The sequence below is a fragment of the Xyrauchen texanus genome, chromosome 23 (assembly GCF_025860055.1).
Source record: "Xyrauchen texanus isolate HMW12.3.18 chromosome 23, RBS_HiC_50CHRs, whole genome shotgun sequence".
Classification (NCBI taxonomy): Eukaryota; Metazoa; Chordata; class Actinopteri; order Cypriniformes; family Catostomidae; genus Xyrauchen; species Xyrauchen texanus.
Genome location: NC_068298.1, coordinates 34144345 through 34159657, shown reverse-complemented (window position 1 = coordinate 34159657; position 15313 = coordinate 34144345). Strand labels below are relative to the sequence as shown.

The window sequence follows — 15313 nt, the reverse complement described above, 5'->3', positions numbered from 1 at the left end:
GAAAAACATCCAGTATGCGGCAGTCCTGTGGGCTGAAAATGCCTTGTTGATGCTAGAGGTCAGAGGAGAATGGGCCGACTGATTCAAGCTGATAGAAGAGCAACTTTGCCTGAAATAACCACTCGTTACAACCGAGGTATGCAGCAAAGCATTTGTGAAGCCACAACATGCACAACCTTGAGGCGGATGGGCTACAACAGCAGAAGACCCCACTGGGTACCAATCATCTCCACTACAAATAGGAAAAAGAGGCTACAATTTGCAAGAGCTCACCAAAATTGGACAGTTGAAGACTGGAAAAATGTTGCCTGGTCTGATGAGTCTCGATTTCTGTTGAGACATTCAGATGGTAGAGTCTGAATTTGGCGTAAACAGAATGAGAACATGGATCCATCATGCCTTGTTACCACTGTGCAGGCTGGTGGTGGTGGTGTAATGGTGTGGGGGATGTTTTCTTGGCACACTTTAGGCCCCTTAGTGCCAATTGGGCATCGTTTAAATGCCACGGCCTACCTGAGCATTGTTTCTGACCATGTCCATCCCTTTATGGCCACCATGTACCCATCCTCTGATGGCTACTTCCAGCAGGATAATGCACCATGTCACAAAGCTCGAATCATTTCAAATTGGTTTCTTGAACATGACAATGAGTTCACTGTACTAAAATGGCCCCCACAGTCACCAGATCTCAACCCAATAGAGCATCTTTGGGATGTGGTGGAACGGAGCTTCGTGCCCTGGATGTGCATCCCACAAATCTCCATCAACTGCAAGATGCTATCCTATCAATATGGGCCAACATTTCTAAAGAATGCTTTCAGCACCTTGTTGAATCAATGCCACGTAGAATTAAGGCAGTTCTGAAGGTGAAAGGGGGTCAAACACAGTATTAGTATGGTGTTCCTAATAATCCTTTAGGTGAGTGTACACACACACACACACACACACACACACACACACACACACACACACACACACACACACACACAATACTAGATATTTTTGAACACACTGTTCCCAAGAGCACTATCATGATAATAGGAAACATGCTCTTGCCATCAAAATGAATTCAAAATAAAACATATTTAATGACTTTTAAACTCCTGATGCTCCCCATAAAATGTTCTTTGCCTGTCCAGTAGGGATCTAATAATTATTATAGTCAAAGCAATTAAATAGCCTAATAACATTTTCAATGTAGCTGTACTGTAGGATGTAATTTGATTCTTGGAGAATTCTTTGTTGTATCCCTTTAAGATCCTTCAGGACTGTTTCTAATTTATGATGATTCAAAATTCTATACACAGTCCTTTTGCTTGTATGTGTGTGTGTGTGTGAGCGTGTATTTATCACTTTGTGGGGACCAAATGTCCCCACAAGGATAGTAAAACCCGAAATTTTTGACCTTGTGGGGACATTTTGTCGGTCCCCATGAGGAAAACAGCTTATAAATCATACTAAATTATGTTTTTTGAAAGGGTAAAAATGCAGAAAGTTTTCTGTGAGGGTTAGGTTTAGGGGTAGGGTTAGGTTTAGGGGATAGAATATAAAGTTTGTACAGTATAAAAACCATTATGTCTATGGAAAGACCCCATAAAACATGGAAACACAACATGCGTGTGTGTGTGTGATATGTTGGAATCCTATTAGGAAATTCCCGTTAGGCAATTTCCCACTATGCTAGAAATACAATTTGGAATCCTCTTAGGCTTTTAGACTGTGGAATGAAGAGCTTTCAGGTAGACTCTGAATTATAATCTGAGCAATACTGCCACCTGCTGGTGTATCTGTGTACAACACAAGATGAGCGTAGAAGAAGAGTTTCATACGGCACTTCCGGCAGTGAACTTACTGACGCTGGACCTACCGACGGAATTCGCCCTCTGTCATGTGTGTCGATCTCAAATTTTCAAAGACACCCAAATCTACGTACTTTTAGTTTGAGGTATACAGCTTTTTTTTTTTTTGTTCATTCATTCGCGCTTTGTTCAAATGTCTTCCATATGTTTAGAGAGGCATGCAGTTTGTGAAACTCCATCACTGACAGCCAGTCAGATTGACCAAAACAGTCAGTGTTTAGACTACATGCTGCTTTATTAATGGGAAAGAAGTATAATTTTTAGGTCAGAGTAACAGGAATATACAAATTCCTCATGAAGTGTCATCGAGTAATTTTAGCATTGAGATACTGAGTGTTTCCTCAAAACTAACATAAATGTTACGTAATGAATACTTAAAAACCCAGTCAACTGCACCATCTAAATCACAGATGCACAGATAGCCTATGTCATTTGCATTTTGTAGCAGGTGCACTGCTAGTTTCCTGTGTGTTTGTTTTGCCCTCTTTGTTGGTCAGTTCTTATATATTGAATTGTGAACAGCTATAACCCTCACTGAGTGGTAAATAAAGAGTTGTTTTAATTATTATTTCCTGTAACAAGTTCTAACTTCAAGTACATTGGTAACGTTTGTCAAGACAAACTTTGATTGTCTGAAAGTTTAAACTAGTTTTAAAAGTTTGAAGTTTCATGCTTATATAGACACTACAGTTAAGCTAGCTAGCTAGACAGACAGACAGATGGACAGATAGAGAGAGAGAAAAAGAGGCGGACAGATAGCTAGAAACACATACATATTGATGGATATATGGACAGACGGATGGCTGGACAAATAGATAGATAAACAGACAGACATATAGCTAGATGGATAAACAGATAGATAGAAAAACAGATGGATAGAAAGATAGATAGAGAGATAGAAAAACAGACAGAGATAGAAAAACAGACATATAGACGGATGGATGGACGGACAGACAGATGGATGGATAGACATACAGATGGATGGATAGACAGACAGACAGACAGATAGATAGATAGATAGATAGATAGATAGATAGATAGATAGATAGATAGCAGTTTAAACCAGATCAAAGGCCTTTTGTTGGTTTGTTTACATAATAATTTGTAGTTATGTTTTTCTCCCAATTTGGAATGCTCAATTCCCACTAATTACTAGGTCCTCATGGTGGTGCACTTACTCACCTTAGTCCGGGTGGCGGAGGACAAGTCTCAGTTGCCTCTCCGCTTCTGAGACCGTCAATCCGCGCATCTTATCAGGTGGCTCGTTGTACATGACACCGTGGAGACTTCGCATGTGGAGACTCATGCTACTCTCCGTGATCCACGCACAACTTATCACGCACCACATTGAGAGCGAGAACCCCTAATCATGACCACGAGGAGGTTACCCCATGTAACTGGGCCAATTTGGTTTCTTTGGAGACCTGGCTGGAGTCACTCAGCACACCCTGGATTCAAACTCGCAACTCCAGGGGTGGTAGTTACATAATAATTTTTTACAGTTGGAGTTTGAATTAATAAGCATTCCTTTTGCCCATATGAACATTCCGTCAATGGGATTTTTCCAATTTTGTCTGCTGTGCAAAAACCCTAAATCCTATCAGTTGGAAAAGAACCAGAATTCCAGAACAGTCAGACGGTCTGTGCAATCAGATGTGGTCAATGTAGCTTGAATTTTGGTCTCTGTGTAATGATTTTGAAAAAATACAAAATACAATTCTAAACCAAATTTGTAGAATAACAGTATGTTGGCTTCGTCGAGTCAACATAAAGATGTATTTCATTCTCTTGCAGAAGAATGTTTATTTTCAATGGGTGTGAGTCGGCTTGATGTTCTTTATAGAAGGCTTCTCCTCACCAAACTCTTCATCCAAGGGTGGGGGAAGCCAGAGGACCTGAAAAGGTACGCTGTACCAAACACAAACACTATGAATGGATAATAATCAAATAATGATGGACAACATGATGTTAAAATAAATGTTTGCATTTGTACAGGTGTTATGTTTCTAACCTTTTAGTTGGATTTGGTTGTTCTAAATTGTATCTGGTTTGCAGATTTGTGAAGTGATCAGGGTGAAATGTTCATAATATATTTCATGTAATGTACTTATTTAATTATATATATAAATTGCTGTATTGATATTACAGAATATTCGAGTTTAGGAAAATCATAGGCAACAGGGAGAGGTGCAAGAATCTGGTACCAAGGGACTATCCTATATTTATTGATAAAGTAAGATTCACTTGAGTGTATTTTTATCATTATCATATAAGTACTGTAATTTTCTCTGAATAAACATTCTCTTAGTAAACACATTTTATGTTATATTTTGTCGTTTTCTAAACACTTATTCAATACAAAATGTCTATCAACAGGTAGAGGATCACTCCGATTGCAAAATTCACAACGGACATTTTATATCACCTCTGGAGCATTTTGTCCCCGGCATCTTGCCAACAGAGTCCATCAAAGCCCGGTAACCAAAACAAGCACCCACAAACACCAAATGCTAATCTGAAGGATTAGCATGGCTTATTGTGTGACTAAACGGCTAGTATTCAAAGTATTGTTCCAACCTTCCCTGTAGATTCCAGTTTGTCGTACCCAAGAAATGGAAGAGACACAGACCAGTTTGTATTCATTTGGCTGGAACTGGAGACCACGTGAGTTTGCTAAAACTTGGTTTGTTTTTTCTCTATGATGTCGTCATCATCATCATCATCATCATCATCAGTTTAATTTATTATTCATATTTTCCAGTTTTTCTGGAGAAGACGAACCCTGATGGCTAGACCGATGGTCAAAGAATCAGGGATGGCGTCGCTTCTGTTGGAAAATCCTTATTATATCCTTAGAAATGCTGAACTTGCATGCTAGATTGACATGTAGAACTTGGTGTCAAGAATTCCTTTAAACTTATCAGAGAACTCCTTGACTCTGAGCAGCACACGGGTACAGGAAACCTAAAGACCAACTGTGAGTGTGTGTCTAACATTCAGTAGTTTAAGATTAAGCATCAATTAAGTGTTAACTGGCTGCAGTTGTGGGGGAAACTGTTGATGTCCATGTCTTTGTGGTATGAGAAATGCATGTTTACATGGTGGATAACGTGTGCTTTATGTAGTCGCTCCAGTCTGAAGAATGTATCAGACCTGTTTGTTATGGGTGGAGCCCTTATCCTGGAGTCTGCAGCTCTGCTACACTGGCTGGAGCGAGAGGGTTTCTGGCCTCTGGGCATGACTGGCATTTCTATGGGAGGACATGTAGGTTCCATTTGGCTCTAATGTTCATGTTGTTTCCAGTCCATTGTGTTCACAAGAACCTGTGGTAAGTCCAAATGTAAAATCCATTCTTGATTTATTTATATGTTTACTTTCTAGATGGCATCATTAGCTGTAACTAACTGGCCCAAACCGATTCCGCTGATACCTTGTTTATCCTGGACTACTGCCTCAAGTGTTTTTACCACAGTAAGATATCAATATTTTCCTCTACTCTTGAGTTTTAGCAGCAACACATTAGACATATTGGGTAATTCTAATGAAACTAACCTTGAACCATGGCATTAAGGTAATTTTATAAAAAATTATCATTATGAAATTCTATTCTGAATTTCTCCATCTTGCACATGAAGATTTCAAGTTTTTTTTTTTTGATTTTCAAGAATTTTGTAGGAAATTTCTCATTACTGCAGCATTGTCCTGATTTAATGTATTATAAACAAAATTAACCATAAATTTTTTTTTAATTAATTTATTCTGTACCCAATGATAATGATAATTGTTAGTGTTAGATCATCTCAAAATATTTTTTTGTCGGTATTTCAGCTTAAAATGTTCTGTTTAATTGTAATATGATGTATTATTAATTATTATTATTTGACACTTTAAAATACTCTATTCTGATTGGTGAATGGCGCCATCTAGTGGTCTGATATTTCTCTGTAAAAACCACACATCCACATATCTGAGCCATCTTTCCTGCTTCTCGAATCACTTTGTGATATCAATGAGTAAGCTAAAAATAATTTAAACCGAGATCAATGTTTCAAGTGCATTTATTTATTTATTTGGTAATTAGTCTTGTAATAATATGCACAATGAGCAGTCAGACATTTATTAATTACAAACTAAACAACAGAACTCTGACGCAAACCGGAGGTGAATTTCAGCTGTTCAGCGATTTCTTTCTTTTCACATAATTACATAATTTCAATATTTTATGTCCATGTATTTATTTATTTATTTAGTTAGTAGCTGTGTAATAAGCAGGATAATGTACAGTCAGCCGGTTGTTATCGCTAAATAAACACAACAAGATCCTGATGCAAAGCGTTGTTACATTATCCCTTAATTATAATTGTATTATTAAATGGGTTATAAAAAAAGAAAGATTCCTTTGAAGTGATGCATAACTTTGAGGAGGGAGGGTGATAGAAATGTTAAAATGTGTCTTGATGATACTGTTTACAATGATTTCAGACTCTCCTTTTCATGCTCCAAAAGAAAAGAGGCTCAAGTAAGAGCAGGGGAGTCATTATATTGATAAATAAACATCTACAATTCAAATTTCTCAAACAGATTAATGGTAAATTTGGAAGAGTCATTATTGATTTAGCAGACATTCGGGGCAAAGGCTGATTTTTGCTAATATTTACGCACCAAATGCTGATGATCAGCGCTTTTTTTTTATAGATGTTGAAGGGATGTTTCAAGCAGCTGGCACCCCTCATGATATAATATTGGGAGGAGACTTTAATCTTTTGATGGACTCAGTCCTTGATCATAGTGAAGCAAAAGTGTGTAACCTTTGGCTAGATATATAAAGCAGAGAGAGTCTTTTTCTACCATTCCCTCAGTGAAACCTGCTGGGGTGAAATGTTTTACCATTGATATTAATAATGCCTTTAAAGAGTTCTATCTTTAACTTTATAGTTCCACGTCTTTGTCTACTGATGAAGATATCAGAAACAGAAACTCCTTAATTTTTTTGCTCAGTCATCAATTCATCTTGATTCTAAGATAACCTTGGAGGAGATTGACGAGGTAATTAAGGCCTTACCTGCAGACAAGGCTCCAAGGCCAGATGGTTTTGCTGCTGAATTTTTTAGATCTTATGCCACAGATAGGGCTGGGCGATAAAACAATATCAATATTTAGCGTGATAAAATAAACTCCACGATATCGACGATAAGCTTTTGATGAATTTTTAATATTTAGCCTGTGTTCTACATCTAGACATGCGTGTTGATAAATACACTAGCAGTTTGGCCTTCTTGTCGTATGTTTCCACTGGCGAGTAGTGAGCGAATGTGAGCAAGCGCTTTCAATGCCTTCCTATGGAAGTCGAGCATCAAGCTTGCGAGGTGGATTGTAAAATTGACCTAGCGTTGGGAGTGGCTTTATGTGGATTTCTTCCATGTCAGTGGAAACGCAACTGCTACTATCTCTCCCTTGACATGTCCTCACTTATTTCAAGCAATTTGATAACATAGCAAAGTCATTCATTTGGAAAGCGTCCCAGGTTAAATTTCAATAAGGTACACAGGCCGCTTGACAAAGGTGGGTTATGCCTAGCCAAGATTTTGTTTTATTATTATGCATTCGGTCTCAGACATTTGGCTCATTGGTCGCTTCCACCTGAGAGAGATCCGGAGTCTGGGGGACAGAACTTTAAATTCTCTCAAAAGATTATGATAGAAAGATCTAAATTTGACATCGGAGGAGGGAGTGCGGGCTAGGATCCTATAAAACATCAAGTCTGCATCTAGAGATGCAAGGGTTCGCCTTATGCAATTTAAGTTTTTACATCCATTTTATTGGACCCCCTCTAGTTTATATTGGCTTGTTCTTAAAGTCATGCCCACCTGCTGGCGATGCCAATCAGAAGTTGGAGACACACTAACCATGTCTTTTGGGGGTGTGCTAAGATCTAGGATTTTTGGTTGGATGTTCAGAATTGTTTGTGTGATGTTTTGAACATTCAAGTTTTGCTTTGTCCCAGACTCTGTATTTTGGGTGATGGGGCGGTCATGAATTTGGGGGATTAGCACATAAAAAATTGGGTTCTGACCAGTCTCATGATCGGCAGGCAAGTAATTTGAAGGGGTTGAAAGTCAAGTGTAGCACCCTCTTTTTCTGAGTGATGTGTGGAAATGGGGAGGGTAGCAAGACATCAGTCTTCAGTGGGGAGTATTATGTGGGGCCACAGGGGTGTTTGTTGGGGTTCAGGGTGAGTCAATAAAAATTGTATTTACAACAATAACTTTACCTGCAATGTTTTCATTCCTGTGTCAAGGGACTGAGAACCATCAAAACATTTTAATTCACAAGCCACCAAGCGTTACTTTCTTGTACAAAGATTAAGTGACAAAATTATTTGTGTCTCAATGTGATATTGAGATCTTCAAACAATCTAGAAATAAAAATTGTATATCCTCTTTTCTTCAGGGTGTTTTAAGTAGAGCTGTGAACTGGAGGGAACTTGAAAAGCAGTATGCTGCACATACTGTGTATGAGGAGGAAATCACCAATATGCTGGAGTATTGTGGGGTAGGTGTGCCATATTTTACAGGCAACGTTTATACAACTTTCAATGAATTTACTTGGTTAAATCATGTTAAGGAAACCACAAACTAATCAAGATAAAAAAGAGGCTATATTTAGTGCCATGCAAAATATATCACATGACTTATCATAAATGACAAAGGTGTAACATCTTTGACTAATAACTCACAACTCGCTGACGCCCTCGATTTTTAGACAGATTCTTTCCGGATGGGCCAGGAATTTGTGAAAAACGCCCCAGGCAGCTTTGACAGACTCACAGACCTGGATCTCACCCATGACCTCCTTAACCTGCACTCAACAAAGAGGGACCAGATGGGGCCAGGCTCGTCAGCCTCGTGTTCTCCGCCAGGGGGCGGAGGTCACTCCTCTGACTCTGCCCTGCTGTTGGTGCGGAGAGAGAGAGATGGACTGGATCAGATGCTGTCTGCTGTGAGCAGTAGTGGGCCTCATTTGGACATGCTACATGCAAAGAACATCACCTGCGGGTCAGGCCAGCGACAGTCGCTGCAGCAAGAGTCTCTCTGCTTCATGAAGGGAGTTATGGACGAATGCACACACATCGCCAATTTTTCAGGTGTGAATATGATTTTGCTTTGCAAGTGAAATGAATGAGTTTTTGAATATAAAAAAAACACCATAAAAGCAACAATAAAGTAGTCTAGAGGATATGTGCACTACATTCCAAGTCCAAATAATGAAGTTTAAATATTCATTCACTGATAATCTTCATCTTGGCCAAAATTAGTGTCTAGCCCACGTTTACATGCAGATTCAAAAATGTTGTATCAACATCATTGATGCTAAAACTATTGGCACTTCTGTAGGAACTGAAAAAGATGCACATTTTTTTTAATTCTTGATGCAAAACCAGGTTATACTCAAGGTTATGGGGAGGGCAAGATTATTAGTGGATAATGGCATACATTTCAGTGTGTTCCTCTCACAAACTATTTATACGGCCTCAGAAGACTTGGAATATACATAAAGTACAAGTTATATAGACAAACGTTTTGTCCTTTTTGGAGCTTGGCAGCCTTTGGTCACAAACTAATTGCAATTGATAATGGATTTCTTCAAAAATGTCTGCTTTGCTGCATGTGATTTTGGAACAACATTTTTCATTTATTTAATGATCTTTCCCTTTAAAGGCATTGCTCACCCAAATATTTTAATTCTCATTATTTACTCTCCCTCATATCATCCCAGGGTGTATGGCTGACTTTCTTCACCAGAACTCATTTGAAGAAAAATAGAAAAATATCTCAGCTCAGTAGGTCCTTAAAATGCAAGTAATTGGAGATTTTTCTTTTGAAGCTCCAAAAATCACTGTCAGCATAAATGTCATCCATACAACTCCAGCGTCTTCTGTCTACTAAATCGATAATATTTGCTTTTGGTGTGAAAAAAGATCAATATTTAAGTTCTTTTTAACTAAAATCCAACAGTGGTGTTCAAGCGGTCTCTCATATATACAGAACTAAACCAAAACCAACCAAGCTACTTTACAACATTCCTCCTCACTTGTAAACAGTGCTGCTCTTTTCCGGCTGTGACTCACGTGTGTCAGTTTTGCATGTTTCGAATGCCAATGTGATTACTTCATGCACTTACGACTGCAGAACGGAAGCGTGATTTAGAGTTTTAAAAAGAACTTAAATACTAGACATAAAATAAAAGACAAGATAAAAGACATTAATTTAACAGCTAGTGTCGTTAAATTATCTCCAATTACTTGCATTTTAAGGACCAACTGAGCTCAAGTCATACACATGAGAGAATTTTCATTTTTGGATTAACTATCCCTTTAACAGAGAGTGCAATACTACATATTCTCATTCACAAACACGCCTTGTGCAAATAAGTGTGGGGCAAAGAATATCTTGCTACTTAATAGCAAACAACAAGTCAGGAGAAACAAGTCAAGAGTCCTGACACCTCTATTTTCAAACCAGTAAGTCTGAATACTGATTCCTCACAGTAATGTCTTCCTGTAGTTATTTCAATGAATTCAATTCAATAGACAATAGAGACTTTGTTGATGAAGATGCAGGAAATTTATAGTAGCCTGTTGTTTTCTGTCTGTTTCTAGTCGAGAACATGCAACATCTTTGAGGCGACTCGATGTGAATTTCAGTAGTACTGTGTTTTGATCATCTCTTTCTTGTCTCCAGTGCCTGTAGATCCCAGTCTGATCATAATAGTCCAGGCAAAAGAAGATGCATATATTCCTCGAACTGGAGTTCGCAGCTTGCAGGAGATCTGGTCTGGCTGTGAGGTTCGCTACCTCAAGGGAGGCCACGTCAGCGCTTACCTCTTCAAGCAAGGACTGTTTCGGTGAGCAGAAATGTACTTATTGGAACTTGTACAAATATGTGGTTATAACGCAATAATTCAACAGTAACGTATTGCTACTTTAATATACGAAGACCCTTAGAGGACAAGGAGGGAATCCTTGTCCTCACAAAAAAGTTTAGTTTTCTTGCAATTGTTTTAGGTTCTCTTCCAATAGGTTTATACATACCTTACAAGAATGAACCATAGTTGTACTGCAGTAACCATAATTGAACTGAAACCACTTTTTCCATAGTAACCTCAAAATTGACCATGGTTTGACTACAGTTGTTCTCACCACAAAAAATATGGGGCAAATTCCTATCAAAAGTGATCATCCCTATGCCCTACTCACTATGAAGTACAGAGCTCTTGATGTGGGAGCTCTTGACATTACAGTTTGAATGTAGCCGACACTAAATATCTTGCAACAAGGCCCTTTGTGAAAACATTTACTTTCATACTTTTGTTTGGAACGACCCTTCGAGTGGCGTCCCCTTCTCAAACGAAATGCAGAAAATTGGAAAACATAATGATAACTACAGCCATGGTTACTGCAGTTTTACTATAGTGAATCCATGGATAATTTTCATAAGTGTGCAATAATCTTTTTTTTAAGTGTGGGAACCCTGGTTTTTTTTTTTAGAGTAAAACTGTAGTAACTATCTTATTTATTTATCTTATTATTTTTTGCTAAATAAATATTTTTATTATAATTTAGGTTTTTTGTATTATTACTATGAATATTGTGATTAAAATAGGGTTACTCTTGTTAAACTATGAACATTTTGTATTAAAGGTTTTACTACAAAAACCAGTTGAACTATGGTTAATGTAGTTAAAACATAGTTAATTTTCATAAGTGATCGATAAAGCTATTACTGTGCAGTATAAAATGGTAAACATATATTATATGAATGTATAGAAGACATTTTCACACAATTTGTGGTCCCACTTTATATTAGGTGTTTTTAACTACTACGTAGTAACATTAAAATACATTCAATACAATGTATTTATTGTGTAACTACATGTTGTTTTGCTAAATTCGCACAAGACTCACAATTCTCTGCTGCTACTGAGGTACTGCACGGGAGGTTTAGGAGTAGGGTTAGGGTATGGGTAGGTTTAGGAGTAGGGGTAGGGTTAGGGTTAGGTGTTCAGTAAGTGTTCAGGTTGGGTTAGGGGTAAGTTTAACAGTGTAACTGCATATGTAATTAAATGCAGGTACTTTTAAATGTAATTACAATGCAAAAATAATTTTGTACATAATACGTATGCTGTGTCAAATGTAAATAGTAGTTAAAGACACCTAAAGTGGGTCCTAATTCGATATGCAAATATACCTAGAACTTAGGAGGTAGTGAATTGCGATTGGTCTTCTGTGCAGACATTATAATGATGTCATAGCTGTTTGTTACATTTTGAATGCTGAATATTCTATCAATGTATGTACATTTTTATATTTCTTAAGTACAATGTTTTCATAAATAGATAGCACACCTATGTGTAAAGTTTGAATGGACTGTGTACATTTAGTCCTTTGGGTTGAATTAATTGCAGAAATTTAATAATTTTTCTTTGAACCAGAATGTTTGAGGAATATCAATACAGTGCTGCCTTTCAAGCGCTGCAACAACAAACAAACTAAATATTTTGGACCATGTATCCATTAACCTTTGCGTAATTTTTTTGACCTCCAGGCAAGCAATTTATGACGCCTATGACCGGTTTCTTCAGAAGTATTCCAGCTTTTAGCCATGGAATTTTTGGTGCTCAATATGGACTAGAATCGTGGCATTTCGAAAGTATGATGTGGAGAACACAATGTGATGTCCTTGTACAGCAAAATTGACATTGACTGAAGTCAACTTACACTTTTGTGCAACCCATACAAAACCCTGTCTTCCTGACCATGCTGCCTTATATCACATGTCATGACTGAAACATACTTAACAAGGAAGAGACAAAGATGTGCCTCCGAACCCATAATTCACTCACTCATCAAGGTGTCTTTAAACCTCTTAAAGGAGCAGGTCGTGGAGAAATATGTTTTGAATTGTAGTGTAAATGACTGAAGTGTGCCATCAGAATCTCTCCTTAATATGTTATGGATTACTTTAAACTTAAGGTTCAACTCAACATAAAAATGATTAAAAGATTATTGTATTTCCTCAATGACAATCACAATAGAATAGTATTTTTTTTTTAGAGTGTTATTTTTTTGTTTTGTTTTTAAGGAAATTAAGAAAGTAATTTTTCTTGTTTTGCTACATTATTATTGTAGATTTATTACTACTATATAACTTCTAAAATGTGTCTCTGAAAAAAAAAAAAAGTACAAGAAAGTATTAAAAAAACAAAAAGAGGCTCTTTTAGAGATAATGATAGCAAATTAAAATCCTTCCGAAATGTAGACATATCTTTTGTGTGTTAGTGAATGTAATATTTACAGTCACACTTTGACTCTTTGAGACTGATGCGTTAGTTTGGTGATGATGTTAAGACTTAGACACGAACACAATTTAAAAAATAAATTTTCTGTGAACTGGATTTTGAACTTTGTGCTTCATATATTTCAATTGTTTAATTACTAATCTCTGCCAAATTCTACAATAATATACTGTGTGCAATCCATCCATCCATCGTCAACCGCTTATCCTGTGTACAGGGTCGTGGGGGGCTGGAGCCTATCCCAGCTAACATTGGGCGAAAGGCGGGGGACACCCTGGACAGGTCGCCAGTCCATCACAGGGCCACACATAGACAGACATACACTCACACTCACCTCCACATCCACATCCACATCCACATCCACACCTATGGCAATTTTTTTTTTGACACCAATTAACCTAGCCTGCATGTCTTTTGGATGGTGGGAGGAAGCCGGAGTACCCGGAGAGAACCCACGCAGACACGGGGAGAACATGCAAACTCCACACAGAAAGGCCGGGGCAACCAGGGTTTGAACCCACGACCTTCTTGCTGTGAGGCGACAGTGCTAACCGCTGCACCACCATGCCGCCCCACTGTGTGCAATAATAGTGTTTATTATTGAAAAATTGTCTGTATTATTACCTGTAATGATACTTTTATCTGATCCATCATGTGTTCAATATTCACTGTATTCATCAGAATTAATTTCTCTTTCTTCACTATAAAATAAAAAAAGAAAATCATAAATATGTTTTTCCTTCAAAATGAACTTTAAACTAATAGTTGCAAATGGTGGAAGTTGAAAACAAGGCCCCTTTTAGAACTGCATTAACAATGTGGTTAAAATGTGATTTAATAATTCTCTGTGTAGGAAATGTGCTTTATGTCTGTCTGTTAAGATACAGTATATCTAGCTAATAAAAGCTGAAACTATTATCACAAAATTTCACAGAAAGAAACCACAGAAATATGATCCGAGTGATGTGGAAGACAATATGAAGCTATATTTTTCCCAGCTGATTTTAATGTATAAGAGGTGATCAAATATGTTTGTTTCTAATATGTGCGTAACTGTCATAAAAATTATATTACAATGTAGAAAATGTTAAAGGCCCCTAAAAATAGAATTAATTTGCCATAAGCAAAATATAGTTTATTTTGAATTTGGGGTAAAATAGGACCAGGACATTTTCTTGACAGGTTTTGTGAGAACTGGCCACACACACACACACACACACACACACACACAGACAGTCAGAAGTTTACATAAACCTTAGCCAAATACATTTAAACTTAAAGTTTTTCACAATTCCTTTCATTTAATCGTAGAAAACATTCCCTGTCTTAGTTTAGTTAGGATCACTATTTTAATAATGCGAAATGTCAGAATAATAGTAGAGAATAATTGATTCACATTTCCAGTGGGTCACAAATTTACATGCAAATGTTTGGGAGCTGTGTCAACGGGGGCGTGGTCAAACATCCGTCCGGATTGATGGGATTGATTTGCACTTTTTGCACCAAACTACGTTCATCTCTAGGAGACCGAATGCGTCTTCCTGAGCGGTATGATGGCTGTGTGGTCCCATGGTGTTTATGCATGCGTACTATGGTGTTTACTGATGAACGTGGTACTTTCAGGCAATTGGAAATTGATTCCATGGATGAACCAGAGAGTTATTTTTCCTGAGGTCTTGACTGATTTATTTAGATTTTCCCATGATGTCAAGCGTAGATGCTCTGAGTTTGAAGGAAGGCCTTAAAATACACCCACAGGTACACCTCCAATTCAGTACACCTCCTATCAGAAGCGAATTGTCTAAAGGCTTGACATAATTTTTCAAGCTGCTTAAAGGCACAGTTGACGTAGTGTATGTGAACTTTGACCCACTGGAATTGTGATAGTCAATTAAAAGTGAAACAGTCTGTCTGTAAACAATTGTTGGAAAAATTACTTGTCATGCACAAAGTAGATGTCCTAAACTATTTGACAAAACTATAGTTTGCTAATATGAAATCTGTGGAGTGGTTAAAGAAATTTGTTTAAATAACTTCAGACTAAGTGTATGTAAACTAAAGACTTCAACTGTATTTATACATGTGATTAAAATTGACCG

The 15313-nt window shown here is 37.4% G+C and overlaps 1 protein-coding gene across 1 annotated transcript; it reads left to right on the top strand.

Annotated features, from left to right (window-relative positions):
• The first annotated feature begins 1842 nt into the window (after positions 1-1842).
• LOC127663295 (protein ABHD18-like) lies at positions 1843-13923 on the top strand. The gene is made up of 13 exons (XM_052154810.1): positions 1843-1945; positions 3654-3762; positions 4008-4092; positions 4236-4336; positions 4448-4523; positions 4621-4706; positions 4810-4836; positions 4985-5123; positions 5241-5330; positions 8310-8411; positions 8622-9003; positions 10601-10763; positions 12464-13923. Exons 2-13 carry the CDS (start codon positions 3671-3673, stop codon positions 12516-12518), a joined length of 1398 nt encoding a protein of 465 aa, XP_052010770.1. The 5' UTR covers positions 1843-1945; positions 3654-3670; the 3' UTR covers positions 12519-13923.
• The last annotated feature ends 1390 nt before the right edge of the window (positions 13924-15313 follow it).